Source organism: Mya arenaria, chromosome 6 (assembly GCF_026914265.1).
Source record: "Mya arenaria isolate MELC-2E11 chromosome 6, ASM2691426v1".
Classification (NCBI taxonomy): Eukaryota; Metazoa; Mollusca; class Bivalvia; order Myida; family Myidae; genus Mya; species Mya arenaria.
In genome coordinates, this window is record NC_069127.1 from 47,813,039 (window position 1) to 47,831,270 (window position 18,232).

At 35.0% G+C, this 18,232-nt stretch overlaps 2 protein-coding genes across 4 annotated transcripts in view; both read left to right on the top strand.

Annotated features, from left to right (window-relative positions):
• The window catches only part of LOC128236988 (putative inhibitor of apoptosis), a 58,146-nt gene that overhangs the window by 23,897 nt on the left and 16,017 nt on the right, over positions 1-18,232 (top strand). The gene's annotated exons all lie outside the window — the stretch shown is intronic.
• On the top strand, positions 3,167-5,860 carry LOC128236989 (uncharacterized). 2 transcript variants are annotated; one of them, XM_052952156.1, is made up of 2 exons: positions 3,167-4,081; positions 4,281-5,860. In XM_052952156.1, the coding sequence occupies exon 2, from the start codon at positions 4,487-4,489 to the stop codon at positions 5,255-5,257; it is 771 nt and encodes a 256-aa protein (XP_052808116.1). In that variant the 5' UTR covers positions 3,167-4,081; positions 4,281-4,486; the 3' UTR covers positions 5,258-5,860. The 2 variants fall into 2 exon arrangements, with proteins under 2 accessions (XP_052808116.1, XP_052808115.1); XM_052952155.1 differs by having other exon boundaries at positions 3,167-3,644.

An 18,232-nucleotide genomic window follows, 5' to 3' on the forward strand; every position in this document is an offset into this window, starting at 1 on the left:
TAAAAAATTAAGATATCTTACATGTTCCAGTGTGCATCATTTTGCAGTTAATGTTTTTTTCGTTTAGTTGTTAAGAGACAGAACTGGGTTATGGAAACTTACTTTCTGTTGCAAAAAGCATGCCTATAGCATCACACGTACTGAATCCAGGTTTAACCATGCTCGTGATACTATGTATAAATAATGTATTCCTTAATGATATCATGAACTATCCGATTCGATTCGATTATCGATAGCAAATGGAGTCCGATTTTCAAACACTACCTTATGGGCCTCTTGTTTGTCTTGGAATGAGCAAATTTTTGCGTAAATATCTGCAAACCAATGATAAAAGATTGCTGACAAAAGATCAGATCGCAGATTTTCATATTTCCGTTCGAAAATTAATGTTTTATGGCTTAAACCGTTATAAACGCTTTAAATAAGAAAAATCAATAAAACATCAATTTTTAAACTTAATTACAAAAATCTATGATCAAATTTTTTGTCAGCAGTCTTATATAACTTGTTTCCATACATTTTCGCAAAAATTGGCTGGTTCCAAGACAAAAAATTAAAAAAAAGTTGTCAAAGCATTCAATCTGTGAGAGTGCAGTTTTAACCTATGAATATGCTGAAGACTTAATTTTTTATTGCTCTTTATATATTTTAGAATTGCCCAACTACCGGAAATTAAATAATATGCATTTATTTTATATGATGTATACTAAGTAATTGTACAGTTTAGTTGATTTAACAGTTATTTTAACTTTTATCAAGAATTTGATTCGTGTCCAATAACAATAACCACAACCCTTTCATATAAATATGATTCCAAACTGAAAAATAATTAAATGTCTGAAAGATTTCACATTTTTATTATAATCAATGGAATTCCTTCCACACTTTGAGAAATAAACCTGTACAAAGTATGCCAGAGGTGAATGCCAAGTGTTTGTAAAACAAGAGTAGAGCTGCTAGACTGGATATATGCATTGTGTTATGACCTATTTCAACATTCTGATTTGTTATGATATTGTATGTATTGTTTACTGTACATTTACAGGTATGTAGTAAGCTAAAACAAGATATATCTTTAAAAAAATATAAACAGCGATCAATTGTAAACAAGATATATCTTTAAAAAAATATAAACAGCGATCAATTGTAAACAAGATCATAAAGAGTGAATGAGAAAGCAGTGTGAACTTAACATGCATATTGTTTTATTTAAATATCAAGTGTTGTATTGCTGAGGTTGAACAAAAATCTACACAAATTTCTTACTCAATAATATAAATTGCAGAGTTATATTTGCTAAACATGTGCATTATTACTCTGATAAGTTATGGGCCAAGTTTCATTTCAATATATATATATATATATAGTACCTTTCATGGTTTAAGTAAATAATTTGTACAACTTAGTAGATATCATGGTAATCACGATGGCCATCATGGTCATTACTCCATGTAATCAGAATGATGAAAGGTATTGAAGTTATGTTGTTTTGTCTCAAGGGTGTCAGAAATGATATTTTTAGGATCAACAACAGCATCAACAACGGCTAGTTTATATAATTATCAGTCTATGTTTTAGAAATTTGGGTCCAGTGAAGTAAATTTTCCAAACAATAAATCCCGGATACATCTTCAATATGTTATGAATTGTTAATAATATCACAGACCATTAATAATTTTGTCTTAAAAACAAACAGTTATGCTGTTATGCTGAATCGTAGCTACTCGGCCATCTCCGGCCAACTTCATTAGATGCGGTTCTAAGTTTACATAGTTATACAAACAAGCAACCATTATAGTTATAGTTTGACAAATCTTAGCTTTGTTGGCCATATGTTATAATATTTGTTCATATGTATGGCTCTTAAGAGACTAGTCGTGATATCTTGGGCATTTCAATAAAAAGAGGTATAATTCACTTTTCAATCAATCTTTAATTACAGTTACTTAATCTCTGAGGTCTTGATAATAAGATAATTTCATTATTGACCATGTTCCATATGTAAATCATGTGATGATGTCCGAATTATTAAACTTTGAGTCTTAAAATGTTACAGGTAGTTTTCTATGTTAAATGTATGTTTGAATACTGTAGACAATACGTTTTAAGGCATCCACAGTTATTAATGGAATGGATGAATGCCATCTTTCATAATAATTATCCAGTAATTGCTGTTTTATAACACTTAAATCAAATAGCATATTAAACTGATTCAACCAAAAAAGCCTAGCCCGTGTCCATTGAGGATTTGTTTGATTTTGGATGCCAGCTGTAGCCATTATAGTTTAGTTCATTATCATTGTTATTTTTGAGCATATAATACATTTTAAATATTATAAAGATCTCATTTAAAGTTACTAATCTGATCCAGTACTTGATAATTTAGTTTTTTTTGTGTATTTACGTGTACAATTACAACATCTGATCATTCATGGTAACCCAATATTTCTTCACCAAAATTTAGGGTTGGTACAAGAAACAAGACAATTCTATTACTGATATAAAGATCTAAATTGTTGTAAACTTCAAAAAGTTCAGGAAGTGAGAACAATCGGCTAAAACACGGTATTTGTCCATTTTATATTTTTTGGTTGTTATACATAGATTGAAGGAAAGTGTGTGATTTCAAACTTAATTCTTTGCAGCCAAAGCATGTAACCTAGTCCACTCCTGCTGGCCTCCAAATTTCAAGTGAAAATATCAATTTGTATTCGAGTAACAGCAAAAAACATATCCCAAAAATGGCCATTTTCAAGCGTTATGCTGTCTCATTTGATTTTTTTTATATATTCAAACTGTTATATATCTATTTTGCATGATGATTTGGAAAAAATGCATAACCTCAGCTTATAAAAAATTCAAGTGCTAAATTTTGGTGGGTAAATCAAGAAAATAGACAAATTATTACAGAAAATATGACTTATTAACATAAAGTGGTGCTTTTGCCAATTTTTCAAAATCACAATAAGTATCCCTTGTTATATGCATGAAAAACATTGAAAATTCACCCATTTACAAGTGATAACTGTTTTGTAAGACTGATTATTAATCAAACTTCCAATTTTTTGTTGCTTTGGGCATTCATGATTCACATTCTTAAAAAGAAGGAGGTTCACCTGTAAGATTTTCAGGGTTAAAAAATATGTAGAGTCCGTAACCATGGGTTTGTATCTACATATGTATTAATGACAGAAATGTGGCATTCCACAAATAAAAACCTCTGTATGAGTATGTTTAATGGCTGAAATATTTTTGGAATATTTTGATTTTAAGTTGCATTTTTTTACATATTTAATGTTACGGACACTACAAAATCTGCCTTCAAATTTTGATTTGAAATTTCCATTGTTTTCAATAGCATATTTCCTTATATTTTTTCATGGTAAAAGCAATTTTTTTATTGTGCAATATTGCATCATCTTTTAACTATTGGAAAATACCAATAAAACGGCTGATGCAACAATATTTGTGATGAATTATTGCATCATCCAAAACAACCGCCTTTCTAAGAAATACAACAGTCCAGCTGTAATGATGGAATCAGCTAAGAAAATGGCTTATTTTGGGTAATAGTCGGTCAGATTCCAGCAAGAAGTCCTTTCAAATGGAAAACACTAAAGGTGTTGGTTCCAGTGATGCTCTAGGTATGTATTATCCTTATCTAAACATTCCATGCTATGTTACGTAGGGTCCGTAACCAAAACCATATGTCTGTACATGATGCCCTGAATTAATGCAATTGTCCACATGAAATGCACATGTTGTGATGCTTATTTGTTGAAATTGCCATGCCCAACATATAACAAACTAAAATGGTCTTAACAGGTTGTTTAATGGAAATCCTATGACAGTATGACACACAATTTCATTTTGTGTAGCCTATTACGGAGCCGAGATGAAATATTTTTACATAAAGATTGGCGTGTATGCCAATGAATACAATCAGTGTTATAATATACAGATCACAGACACAGTGGATACTTGTTAAATGTACAGAATTGAAGCTTAAGTAATATTTGATTTGTACTTGTACTCAGGTTACAGACTCTACAAAATACGGCCACTTGTTTCTAAGTCTACTGTAAGTATGTTCAAAAACATTTTTATGAACAGAAACAATACAATTGAACCATATAGGGACATTTATACCTTTTGAGGTTTTTCTTTTCACAAAACCTGTCTTTATATTAAGATTTATATACCATATATATTAATATTCTAAGGTATACATTGAACCCAACCGTTTAAGGTTAATTAATATTCAGAATGTCTTTTTACAGAAGAGAGCCGAAAATCATCACTGCGATCCCGGAAACTTGAAAAAAATGCTGAAATGAATGCTGAAAAGAATGAAGACATAGAAAAGAAGCAAAAGGAGAAAAACAGGCTGAAAGTCAAGGCATGGAGAATGCGTCAGAAAACAGAAAACTCCACAAAATATTCTGAAATCTAAAAGAAAGACACAGAAAGAAAGAAGGAAGCTCGAATGAAAGTGAAACTCATGGCCAATTCAGATCCTGAATTAAAAGCCTCCTTAAGAAAGAAAAAAGCTGAAGAAATGAAAAGATACAGACAGAGAAAAAAGATGAAAACAACATGTTCTTCTGAAGATCCTGGTGTTAAAAAGAGTAAGAAACCGGCTCTGGAAGAAAAAAAGAAAAAAGCTGTGAAGCGAACACAAGCCTGGAGAATGCGAATTAAACTTAAGTCTCCTACAATTCCAATTGTTAACACAGTTGATGAAAATGACAGTCATGGAGAAAGCAGACAGAACAAAAGTAACTTATCCCGTGCAACAGTATACAGACGAGCGCAAATGGTGAAAGGCATTCTGCCTAGGACACCAAAGAAGAAAGCCGCCATTTTAAAGAAGCTTATTGAGTCACCTTCAACATCCAAAGTACTTTCTGACCAAGGAGTAACAATGACACCAGCTTGTAAGAAGAAACTTGAAGTAGCAGATGCTATAATGAATTCCTTGAAAGAAAGTATTTCCGAAGTAAACATTGGTGTTCGAAAAGACAGAGAAAAGAAACATGCATATGATGTAATACGTGAATCAGTACTAAGGAAATACAAAAAGATCACAGTTAGTAAATATTTCAATGTGTCTTACAAGACAAGGAATATGAGAAATGAATGGTGGAAAAAGAAACAGAGAAAAACAAGATGTGATGTGATAAGTGATCATGTGAAACAATCAGTGAAAGAGTTCTACCTGAGTGCTGAAATTAGCAGAGGTGCCATCCAAACGTGATGTTGTTAGAATCAAAACTCAGACTGTTATGAAAGAAACACTACAGAAACATGTGATGACAATGACACTAGAAGAAGCACACAAGTTATACAAAACAAGAAACCCCAATCATAAAATAGAACTTACATCATTCAGCAAACTAAAACCAGTTAATGTAAAGAAAGTGTCCGAGACAAGCAGACGGTCATGCCTGTGCCAGACTTGTTGTAATGTAGCCCTGAAAGTAGAAGCACTTACAACATTGAAACGAGTTGTAAAAGAGACTGACATGACAGAAGACATTAAGATTGATAAGAAGAGTCTGAGTGATGCAACATTCTGCAGCTATGAACAAGAGCCATCTTTAAAATGTGTGTCAAGAAATTGTGAAAAATGTGGAGTACAAGGCCTTCAAAAGTATTTGGCGACTATGGAAGAAAAGAACAGAGATGGGATGGTGTCATGGTATCAATGGGAAAGCATTGAAATAAAGAAATATGACAAAGTAAAGCGCTGCGTTTCTTGTGTGCCCAAAGAAGCTGATTTCAAAGTGTTTTTGACAGCTTTAGAGAAAGACATGATGGTGTACCCAGAGCATGCATTTAGAGCATCCTGGCAACAGAAACAAATGGGTGTATGTGTAGAGAAATTAACAAAGGGATCTGTAGCCATGGTAATGGATTTCAGTGAGAACTATGCATGTGTCTTCCAAAGTGAAGTGCAGTCAGGGTTCTTTGATAGAAACCAGGTAACTGTACATCCAATGATGTGCTACTATAAAGAAAGTCTTGATGACAAAGATGTTACAGTAAAACATGCCATCATTGGAATAAGTGAAGAAACCAAACATGATGCGGATTTAGCAATTGTCTTCGAGAATCAAGCCATTAAATTACTAGAAAGCAGAGGGGTGAAGATTGGTGAACTCCACGAGTGGACTGATGGGTGTGCAGCCCAGTACAAGGGGAAAAAGGCGTTTGCTGATATCAGTCTCAGAAAGCAGCCCAAAATGACTCGAAACTACTTTGAAACGTCTCATGGAAAGAATGTCTGTGATGGGTTGGGTGCAACTGTAAAGAATGCTTGTTATCGTGCTGTAATAAGTAACAGGAAAGTTCTTGGTAATGCTGAAGACGTTTACCAATTTTGTCAAGAAACTCTGAATATGGAAGTAGTGGACACTGTAAAAAGCACTCTGTCGAGAAGAGAATTTGTATTTGTTGAAAATGTGAATAGAAACCGACCAGAAACAAATGTACAAACATTAACTGGAACACGGAAGCTGCACTCTGTTAAGTCTGTTGGTAAAGACTATGAGCTGAACTCAAGGAAACTTAGTTGTTACTGTGATGCTTGTGTGAATGGTGTAACATCAAAATGTGAGAATGTAGACATAGTTAATAAGTGGGAGAAAAGAAACCTTGATGTTATTAGAAAAGTCCAAGAAAAACTAAATGTAAAGAAGAAACAACCATCTAACAAGGAGCAGCCTAAAGCAACCTGCAAAGAACAAACAAAAGGACAGAAACAAATAACTTTGAAAAGAAAATCGGAGACCAAGCAACCAAAAGCCAAGAGGAGAAAAATAGAAGAGACAGCAGCAACAACATCCCAACAAGATACAGCCTTTCAACCTGGTGATTTTGTTACCGTTGGGCTCAAACCGAGAAAAGGACCCATAAGTGTTTACGTTGCTGAAATTACAAGTAAATCTGAAACAGAATATGGGCTTAAATATATGAAGAAAGCTGGAAACGCATATGTGTGGCCTGAGAAGTCAGACGTTTCTCAGGAGCAAACAGAACATATCATTTCAAAGCTAGAAGCTCCTGAACTTGTCAATGAAAGAGGTCATTTTAAATTCAATACACAGGAACTCAGCAAAGTTAAAGTTAATCTGTTGAAAATACACAAACATGTGTATTTCAAATAGAAAATGTTGAGCATGTGTTGGTTCTTACAATGTGTAGAGTCCGTAACCGTAGTGCAGTCTATTTCTATCTCATACAAAAAATATGTTCTATTGATATAAACAGCAGAAACTGACTATACTTGATAGGAAAAGTGTTTATTTTAGAAAAACAATGTGCTTGGGGCACTTGGTTCTACAAACTTTAAAAGTTACAGTTAAAGTTGTGTGATCATTTTTGTCAATTTTTAGAGTTCATCGCAACTGGGATGAAATATGTTTTTTTTTATGCTTATCTCAAGCAGAGATTTTATGCATTTGTTTGTTAACATTCTAATTGTTAGTTTTCTGTGTTAACCTGAATAATACAGACTTGTTTCCATTAAAATCTTTGTTGTTATATGCCTGTTGTAGTGTCTGTAACCTTACACTGACCTGTATGTAAAAGTCGCCAAAAAAATTAATTTATAAAAGCGACTGTAGGAAAACAAATATCATTTCCAATGACTGAAACTTTTCCACCTTGGTGAGACACTTAGGTGGACAAATACCGTGTTTTAGCCGAATGCATGCATGTTAATTTAACATTTGTTGAGGGCATGCCAGTTTCCATTTGTAAAAAGATGTACATGCTGATGGTTTATACAGATAATACGTCAATCTTTTAGTTATATATATATATATATGTAGAAGTCGCATAAAGTTTGCTGTTTGCACTTATTTGTGGGCTAATGTCAATCAAGGTTTTACCCCATTTACTGTAGCTCCCTATAATGTAGAGCAAATGTGACAGTGATTACATTTATTTTCATAAGGCCAAATAAAAAAATATGTGCGTTTCGGATAACCCTACCGACCCTATTTTTTCCTCGCCGACCCTAATCTTTTTTTAGGCATTACAGGGAAAAAAAATCGACACAAATACTCGCAGTGCTGAGATCACTAGGTCGCGATTCAAGTGCAAAATTTAATAAAAGACTAAAACAAAATAATTTAATTCAATGCCAGCAAATATTGTGGTTGCTTAAATAAAATATAATGCATTGTTTATACGAAATGTCCGAAATACGTTACACTGACGCAACCGGAAGTTAATTCATACAGAGCTAGCATTCAATTCAGTGTGCAGTGTTCGAATGGAGAAATTGCTTCTTGTCAAGGTTTTAAGGGAATATAATGTTTTAAAAAGAATACAAATATAGAAATAAGAAATAAAAAGGGCATTAAGGCCACACCAAATTGATATTTGATTTACGGCTCCTGTTTTTTTTAAAAAGTAAAAAAAAATTTTTTATTTTTTTTGTGCGCCCGCACCTCCATTTTGATCGCCAAGCAGATTTTTTTCAGGTAATAATTTATTAAAAGGCTTAAAATAATCAAGTATAACTTTTCTACGCTAGTTTTCGTGTTTTTGTAAAGGGAAGTTACCGATGCTTAGTGTTTTTATACTGTATATCGATCGGTTTAGCATGGGTTTCAATAAATTCAATCAAAATGGCGGCTTCCGGTATAAACAATGTGGCTCATAGTTTGGAAATTAAATCTTATTTTTGACAATAAATATGTTTTGAGCAATCATTATGCAATAAAGCATGTGTATTTGAGACTGGTAGCAATTATATTGCGTAATAAGTGACTCGTTTTGAATGGAAATCGGAATGATCAACTTAGTACTATTTTATTCAAGTCATAATACAAGGGACCAAAATTTTACCTCGTTACAACAATGCTTAAGATGACAGGTCATCTTAACTGGAACATGAGTCATTGTTTGGTCCAAATTGATGTATCAAGCTCATTTTTTTTATCAAATTCTGACAAAACAACAGTTTTGAACAAATATCTTTTCACAAATAGCGATATAAACACTGGACTGGATATACCTCAACATAAGTAAGCCTAAGTTTATCACCTTATATTTTGTTTTTATTTGCAGCATAATCCGGGATTGTAATGCACTTGTCAATTGTGACCACTGCCCCGCCCACCCCTCACCCTTGTTCCAGGGGTATACCGGGGACAGCAGAGGCAATGGGCTGTGTTTTTACCTCTCAGGTGGCCCTGCAATGCCTAGTGAATGTGGTTTTGTCTTCATATTGAAAATAGTCGGGAATGGGCCTCACATAGGTATTCGGGGTTGTAGGGCCATTTGGCAGGGATTTTACCAGCAGTGTGTCCTTGCAGGTCGGGTATTTTACCCGGGTTTTGAGAGACCGGAAGTCAAAGTCCCCGTTATTCCGAACTTAGGTGGGGGGGGCATATACAATTGGCTGGTGCATAAAAACATCTAAATAACCAAAAAAGTAAACTGAACAATACCCTTGTTCTTTTTGTTTTAATAAGCACATGTCATTGCATTTCCTGTGATAATAAAAACAAAATTTGGTCTATGTTATATGGAGTCTGATGTAAATCCAAAATCAAACCTAAGTTATGTCTAAATACAGCTGCATATGATGTTAAACTGATTCAGGTAGATTTATATAAGTCGTTTCAAACTTTCTACTAAAAGCAGGGTTATTTATTATTATGAATGATTGTCATATTAAAGTATGTTTTAATTATATAAGAAATTAGATTTATTCATATAATGTTTGTACTAAACACGGATGAATAAATAGTATGTATTCCGACATTTTCCCAATGTCCATTAGAGGTTCGGTTCAAGATGGCATTAAAATGGGTTTAAGGGCAATTATTTTGAACAATCCGTCTTATTTATAATAAATATAAGGAACAATTTATTTTTCGCTCTTCGCTCGCTTCGGTTTTTATGAAAAGTGACAAATTTTTTTGGCAAAAATCCGAGGACTTAAACATTAATTTGGTGTGGCCTAAAGAAATTATAAAGAAAAGATCTACAACATTATAAAAAAAAATGCGAAACTTAATATGTACAGCTATCATTTATTTTCGTCTGCATTTCAATGTCAGCATGGCATACCCGTCAACAAAAACATCAAATCCAGCGCTATATAGAAATGACCTAGTTTCCTATTCTTCTAAAATCTGGAAACATTTCAGGTTTGATGTAAAGGCTGACAAAAAAGTGAAAACTGAACAAAAATGAAGCTTTTGTTATACTTTAATTATTCATTTACTTCCAAATTATGTATTGCTTTATAACCAAGTGAATCGTGAATCGATTCTTGGATCGCAGGTCAAAGATTGCCTTTTGTCCGGCAATACACAGCCCTGGGTTATTTATTTCCCTTAATTTAAGTCCCATCAACTGAAATCCAAACAAACACCTGCATTAGTTGACAACACATTGTGAATGTGTCGGCTGCATATCACACGGTACAATTTGTGACGTCAGACCACAAGCGGTGATTAGATCAAAGGCACGTGGCTATGGTTTGTATTTAAATCGATCAGTCGGATACCGTATGATCCCATTTTATTGCCAGGATTTCGTCTAGGCTGGTTAGAAAATATCATACTGTCGAAAAGATAATAATCAATAATCGTCATCTTAGAATCTAAAAACAATGTCCAAAATGTTTGAATTCAGTACAAATATGAATAAAACATTGATTGTACGAAAATAAGATACGTAAAATAAATCCATATCCGCGTTTACTTGTTCTATTATTAAACGTCATTGGCAAAATAGGCGGGAAAATACAGTAGTCGAAGGTAAGGAGATGATTTCAGACAGTAAACGATGCTGTTTTTTTCTGACTTTTTGTGAATTATGAACTGCTTAGATATAACATAATTGATCCGATGCTATAAGTATCTATCATGTGATACCGATACGGATAAAAACATCCGACCCGAGGGCACGTGCGTAAGCCAGTAACGAAGCTTGCCGAGTTACCGGCCACGCAGCGTGCCCGAGGGTCGGATTTTTCTATCCGTACCGGAAACACATGATTGATATTTTTTCCTGCAAATCTTAATTTATCAATTTGTGAAAAAAATGACGTAGAAAATGAACTTTTGTACAATTACATCAAAGAGCGCGTACGACATTGTTTACGGACGTAATAGAGCACAGTAATTTGAAATAACTAAAAATAGAGTTTTTTTACGATTATTTATTGCATGACTCATCTTACATGGGGTATGTAAAATGGGTTTTTCCAGCACTGGTCACAAGTCCGGTATGCAAGAAAACAGAATATTGCATGAAATCAGAACTGTAGAAAAAAAAAAATCCCTACCGACCCTATGTTTTTCGCCATGTTACCGGAAACACAGGTATTTTTTTATTTGGCCTAAGAGCATAATTTTTTGTTCTAGATGACTTGGTACAGTTGTCTATTTTTCAATGATTGCTAAATGCCTCCTCCCTCAAATTCTTATAGCTGGTATTCCAAATTAAAATGTCTATTACAGAAAGGCAATGTCAGATGTCTATTTGAATACTTGCAATTTTTGTTGTAAAAGCAGCGTATTCTGTTGTTAATTCTTACATTAAGTACCAAAACTCCTCAAATAAACTGGAACATAAGGTATTTAGCTGTGGGGGGTTTATAGCATTTTGTGACTCTTCTTCCTAAAGGAACTATATAGACTTTCAACTTTTCCATATGGGTACCTTTCATCTTTTGATTCTATCCAACAGGGGGATTTTGTTGAACTTTGTGTCTCTTCTTTTAAATAATATAAATAGTAATTTAAATGGTATTGATGACATGAAAATATTTGAACTATTATTCTCTGGTGATGCGGTAGTTTTTGCAAATGATCCCAAAATGATACAATCAAAGTTGACTGTTATTGAATTGTCATACTTCAGGACTGGGTCTGAATTTAAAAATATGGCCACCATGTATTTACGTGGCAATTTGGGCGAAAGTTAAATCAGCCAGGTGTTAGTTTCATTTGTCGCAAGCTTTGTTTATAAATCAACAAATTTTTGATATTTAGACTATTTGAATTACCTAGGTATGTTTGCATAGTACAGAACTTGACTGGGATGACCTCATAAAGTTTTTAATTCATAATGATCAACAAAAGATTGCACATTTTGGTACTGAATTTGCTCGATTGGTTATATATTATAATGAGCATATGAGCAGGAAGAAACTTTAATGCTTAATTAATTTGTATCTGAATATTGTCAAATTTAGGGGAAATCACTAACTAAACCTGTTTTATTATGAAAATATACCAATTTGTTTATATATATCTTTTTTAACACTGGTTAATTCTTTGGCTTGGTCAATTAATTGGTTAATATTTATCCCAGATAATTACGAATGACAAATCCACTTTTTTGAAAGTGAAACTAGCTAAAAGATTAGCTGTGGATAACTTATCCTCGTTTTATACATTTGGCTGCAGTTGAACATTGATGGCAATCTGTAATAAATCTGTGATTAAATCTAATTCAGCATTACTTTTGTAATGTTGTTATCCTAATATTCTGCTTTTAACTACCAGTAATCTGATTGTTGACATTCTGCTATACAGGTAATATTAAACTCAGACAAACAATTTATAATTTAGGTCAACCAGACACAAAATCAATATCTGAATTCCCCAGATTTGAATTGCCAGATAAAATACCTCATTGTTTTGCTACTCTACTGATCATTTTGAATATATGGCAAATACAGTGTTCATACAAGACATTATTGACTCTCACTCCCTTACTTGAAAACCAACGGATGGAATTTAATAAACTTCATACAATGATAGAATATAATAAGATGAAGTGCAGTGTACAAGAACCATAACTCTTTTTCAGCTAATTACAGAGTTATTTTTCGACCCAAAGGGAGAGCATATAGTTGTCACTTTGTCCTTCCATCTGTCCATCACATTCTTGTCCAGGACATTACTTCAAAACTATTGATGGGATTTAAATAAAACTTGGTTTATACAGTTTGATTATATTTGATTATATAACTTCCATTCCTTAAATGAACTACCTTTCGGCAATTGGTATGTTCGGATCGTAATTCATTGCATAACAATATACATGAAAGCTATTGATCTTGTTATTGGTTGTATTGTGTCAGCAGGTCCCGTAAAATATAGATCAACATTTTAGAAAGTGTTAGTTTATTATATTTTAAATATATTGGTGCCAGAAGTGTTTCAATTTTTAAGTTTTAAAGTGATTTCAAGTGGTTGATCTTTTCCCGCATTATTGTGACGTCATTTGAAAAAAATCTTTCTGGTTATAGTCGGGTTGTTCTATTTACAGAATGGGTAAGAACAGATTACTGAAAGGTTTTCTTAAATGAAATGAAGTAGTTTTTAGCTCCACTGGCCGAAGGCCATGGAGCTTATGTCGTCACAGATTGTCCGTCGTGAGTGCGTGCGTGCGTGCGTGCGTGCGTGCGTGCGTAAACTTTTACTTTAAACGACATCTCCTCTGAAACTGATAAGCGGATTTTGACAAAACTTCACAGGAATGTTCCTTTGGTGGTCCTTTACCAAAATTGCTCAAATGGTTCCGGTCCATTGCACAATATGGCCGCCAGAGCTAAAAATAGCAAAATCTTTAAACGACATCTCCTCTGAAACGGTTCGGCAGATTTTGATGAAACTTGACAGTAATGTTCCTTGGGTGGTCCTTTATTAAAATTGCTCAAATGGTTCTGGTCCATTGCACAATATGGCCGCCACAGCTAAAAATAGCAAAATCTTTAAACGACATCTCCTCTGAAACGGATAGGCAGATTTTGATGAAACTTGACAGTAATGTTCCTTGGGTGGTCCTTAACCAAAATTGCTCAGATGGTTCCGGTCCGCTGCACAACATGGCTGCCAGGGCAAAAAAAATAGAAAAACCTTTAAAGAACATCTTCTCAGAAACCGATGATCAGATTTTGATGAAACTTAACAGAAATGTTCCTTGGATGGTCCTTTACCAAAATTGCTCAAATGGTTCCGGTCCATTGCACAATATGGCCGCCAGAGCTAAAAATAGCAAAATCTTTAAACGACATCTCCTCTGAAACGGATAGGCAGATTTTGATGAAACTTGACAGTAATGTTCCTTGGGTGGTCCTTTATTAAAATTGCTCAAATGGTTCTGGTCCATTGCACAATATGGCCGCCACAGCTAAAAATAGCAAAATCTTTAAACGACATCTCCTCTGAAACGGATAGGCAGATTTTGATGAAACTTGACAGAATTGTTCCTTGGATGGTCCTTAACCAAAATTGCTCAAATGGTTCCGGTCCGCTGCACAACATGGCTGCCAGGGCAAAAAAATAGAAAAACCTTTAAAGAACATCTTCTCAGAAACCGATGATCAGATTTTGATGAAACTTAACAGAAATGTTCCTTGGATGGTCCTTTACCAAAATTGCTCAAATGGTTCCGGTCCATTGCACAATATGGCCGCCAGAGCTAAAAATAGCAAAATCTTTAAACGACATCTCCTCTGAAACGGTTCGGCAGATTTTGATGAAACTTGACAGTAATGTTCCTTGGGTGGTCCTTTATTAAAATTGCTCAAATGGTTCTGGTCCATTGCACAATATGGCCGCCACAGCTAAAAATAGCAAAATCTTTAAACGACATCTCCTCTGAAACGGATAGGCAGATTTTGATGAAACTTGACAGAATTGTTCCTTGGATGGTCCTTAACCAAAATTGCTCAAATGGTTCCGGTCCGCTGCACAACATGGCTGCCAGGGCAAAAAAATAGAAAAACCTTTAAAGAACATCTTCTCAGAAACCGATGATCAGATTTTGATGAAACTTAGCAGAAATGTTCCTTGGATGGTCCTTTACCAAAATTGCTCAAATGGTTCCGGTCCATTGCACAATATGGCCGCCAGAGCTAAAAATAGCAAAATCTTTAAACGACATCTCCTCTGAAACGGTTCGGCAGATTTTGATGAAACTTGACAGTAATGTTCCTTGGGTGGTCCTTTATTAAATTGCTCAAATGGTTCTGGTCCATTGCACAATATGGCCGCCACAGCTAAAAATAGCAAAATCTTTAAACGACATCTCCTCTGAAACGGATAGGCAGATTTTGATGAAACTTGACAGAATTGTTCCTTGGGTGGTCCTTAACCAAAATTGCTCAAATGGTTCCGGTCCGCTGCACAACATGGCTGCCAGGGCAAAAAAATAGAAAAACCTTTAAAGAACATCTTCTCAGAAACCGATGATCAGATTTTGATGAAACTTAACAGAAATGTTCCTTGGATGGTCATTAACCAAAATTTGTTAAATGGTTCCAGTCCACTGCACACCATGGCTGCCAGAGCTAAAAAATAAAAAAAACTTTATACGACTTGTCGTCGAAACCGATGACCTTTTTTCGATAAAACTTGACAGAAATGTTTGTTTGGTGCTCCTTTACTCAAATTGCCCAAATCATTTCGGTCCACTGCACAACATGGCAGCCAGAGCTATTAAAGTAAAAAATTTTTTTAAATAACTTCTCAAAAATTGATGATTGTATTTCTATGAAACTTGACGAAAATGTTCGTTAGGTGGTCTTTGCTTGAACCTTTTGGCCAGTGGAGCACAGGCACTGATGTGCCTCTTGTTAGCTCTACTGGCCAAAGGCCAGAAGAGCTTATGCGATGGTAATGTGTACGTAGTATGTGCGTCCATGCGTCTGTAAACAATTCATGTTAACACAATACAGCCTTCAGTTTTGATTGTATCGTGATGAAACCTGTACAGTATCTACATATCCATTAGAGCTTGGTTCCTTTTGAAAACCAGCCAGATCCACCCATGCATGCCTAGATTATGGCCCTTGATAGTATAAAAATCCTGTAAACAATTGCTCGTTAACACGATACAGCCTTCAGTTTTGATTGTATCTTGATGAAACTTGTACAGTATCTACATATCCATTAGAGCTCGGTTCCTTTCGAAAACCAGCCAGATCCGCCTTGCATGCCTAGATTATGGGCACGCACATTCCACACACATTGACCAACCCAATTGCGTTCATACCCCGATAATGACATCAACCCGGCAATTCATTCCTTAAATTATTCTGAAAGCAAACATTTTTTTGTTACTTTATATATTTTTTGAAGTTATCTCCCCTTTCCCTGATATTTTTCAAAATTGTGATGAAATAGCGAAAAAACCCTGACATAAACAAGTATCGATGTGTACAATGCATTGAAACTTACTTGAAACTTACTTACTGAAGTACCACATAGTTTACAATTATTAATTTATTTTTCACAGTTTTTTTCCATTAAAAAAGATAACTAGGTACTCTCTACCTAGTAGAATTCATTCCTTATGCATGATTGGCTAGTCGATGTTATCACGTGATATTACCAAGTTAGGTATATAGCTTAAATATTCCTACTGTTTAGGGGAAGCCTTCGTAGCACAGTGGATACAACACTGGACTGCAATTTTGGCGACACCAGTTCGAACCCGGTCTCCGATTTATTTTTTACATTTGGCTATTTTTTTACAATTATGTAACAAAGAGTAAAACATTTTATTAAATAAAATGAGATTCGTTACAGAAAAAAACTTTTTGTTGCCAATCTGGTGTACAGTCCCATGGATTGAAATGAAACTTCAATTGCAGACATTGTTTTTAGCTCACCTGTCACTTTGTGACAAGGTGAGCTTTTGTGATCGCCTTTTGTCCGGCGTGCGTAGTGCGTCGTCCGTCAACAATTTACTTAAAAGACATCTCCTCCTTAACCGCTGGGCCAATATTAATAAAACTTCAGGGATGTTCCTTGGGTGGTCTTCTATCAAAGTTGTTCAAAGAATTCAATTCCATGCAGAACTCTGGTTGCCATGGCATATATTGCTATATGTTTATAGTGAAAACTTAAAAAATCTTCTCCTCTGAACTTACTTGGCCTAGAGCTTAGATATTTGGCATGATTCATCGTCTAGTGGACCTCTACAAAGTTTGTTCAAATTATGGCCCTGGGGTCAAAATTGGCCCCGCCCGGGGGGGGGGGGGCATGGGTTTTCTCTATATGTTTATAGTGAAAACTTAAAAAATCTTCTCCTCTGAACTTACTTGGCCTAGAGCTAAGATATTTGGCATGATTCATCGTCTAGTGGACCTCTACAAAGTTTGTACAAATTATGGCCCTGGGGTCAAAATTGGCCCTGCCCCGGGGGGTCATGGGTTTTCTTTTTATGTTTATAGTGAAAACCTTAAAAAATCTTCTCCTCTGAACTTACTTGGCCTAGAGCTTAGATATTTGGCATGATTCATTGTCTAGTGGACCTCTACAAAGATTGTTCAAATTATGGCCTTGGGTCAAAATTGGCCCCGCCCCCTTGGGGGGTCATGGGTTTTCTCTATATGTTTATAGTGAAAAATTAAAAAATCTTCTACTCTGAACTTACTTGGCCTAGAGCTTAGATATTTGGCATGATTCATCGTCTAGTGGACCTTTACAAAGATTGTTCAAATTATGGCCTTGGGGTCAAAATTGGCCCTGCCCCGGGGGGTCATGGGTTTTCTCTATATGTTTATAGTGAAAAATTAAAAAATCTTCTACTCTGAACTTACTTGGCCTAGAGCTTAGATATTTGGCATGATTCATCGTCTAGTGGACCTTTACAAAGATTGTTCAAATTATGGCCTTGGGGTCAAAATTGGCTCTGCCCCGGGGGGTCATGGGTTTTCTCTATATGTTTATAGTGAAAATTCAAAAATCTTCTCCTCTGAACTTACTTGGCCTAGAGCTTAGATATTTGGCATGATTCATCGTCTAGTGGACCTCTACAAAATTTGTTCGAATTATGGCCCTGGGGTCAAAATTGGCCCCGCCCTGGGGGGGGGGGGGGTCATGGGTATTCTCTATATGTTTATAGTTAAAATTCAAAAATCTTCTTCTCTGAACTTACTTGGACTAGAGCTTAGATATTTGGCATGATTCATCGTCTAGTGGACCTTTACAAAGATTGTTCAAATTATGGCCTTGGGGTCAAAATTGGCCCTGCCCCGGGGGGTCATGGGTTTTCTCTATATGTTTATAGTGAAAACTTCAAAAATCTTCTCCTTTGAACTTACTTGGACTAGAGCTTAGATATTTGGCATGATTCATCGTCTAGTGGACTTCTACAAAGATTGTTCAAATTATGGCCTTTACAAAGATTGTTCAAATTATGGCCTTGGGGTCAAAATTGGCCCCGCCCGGGGGGGGGGGGG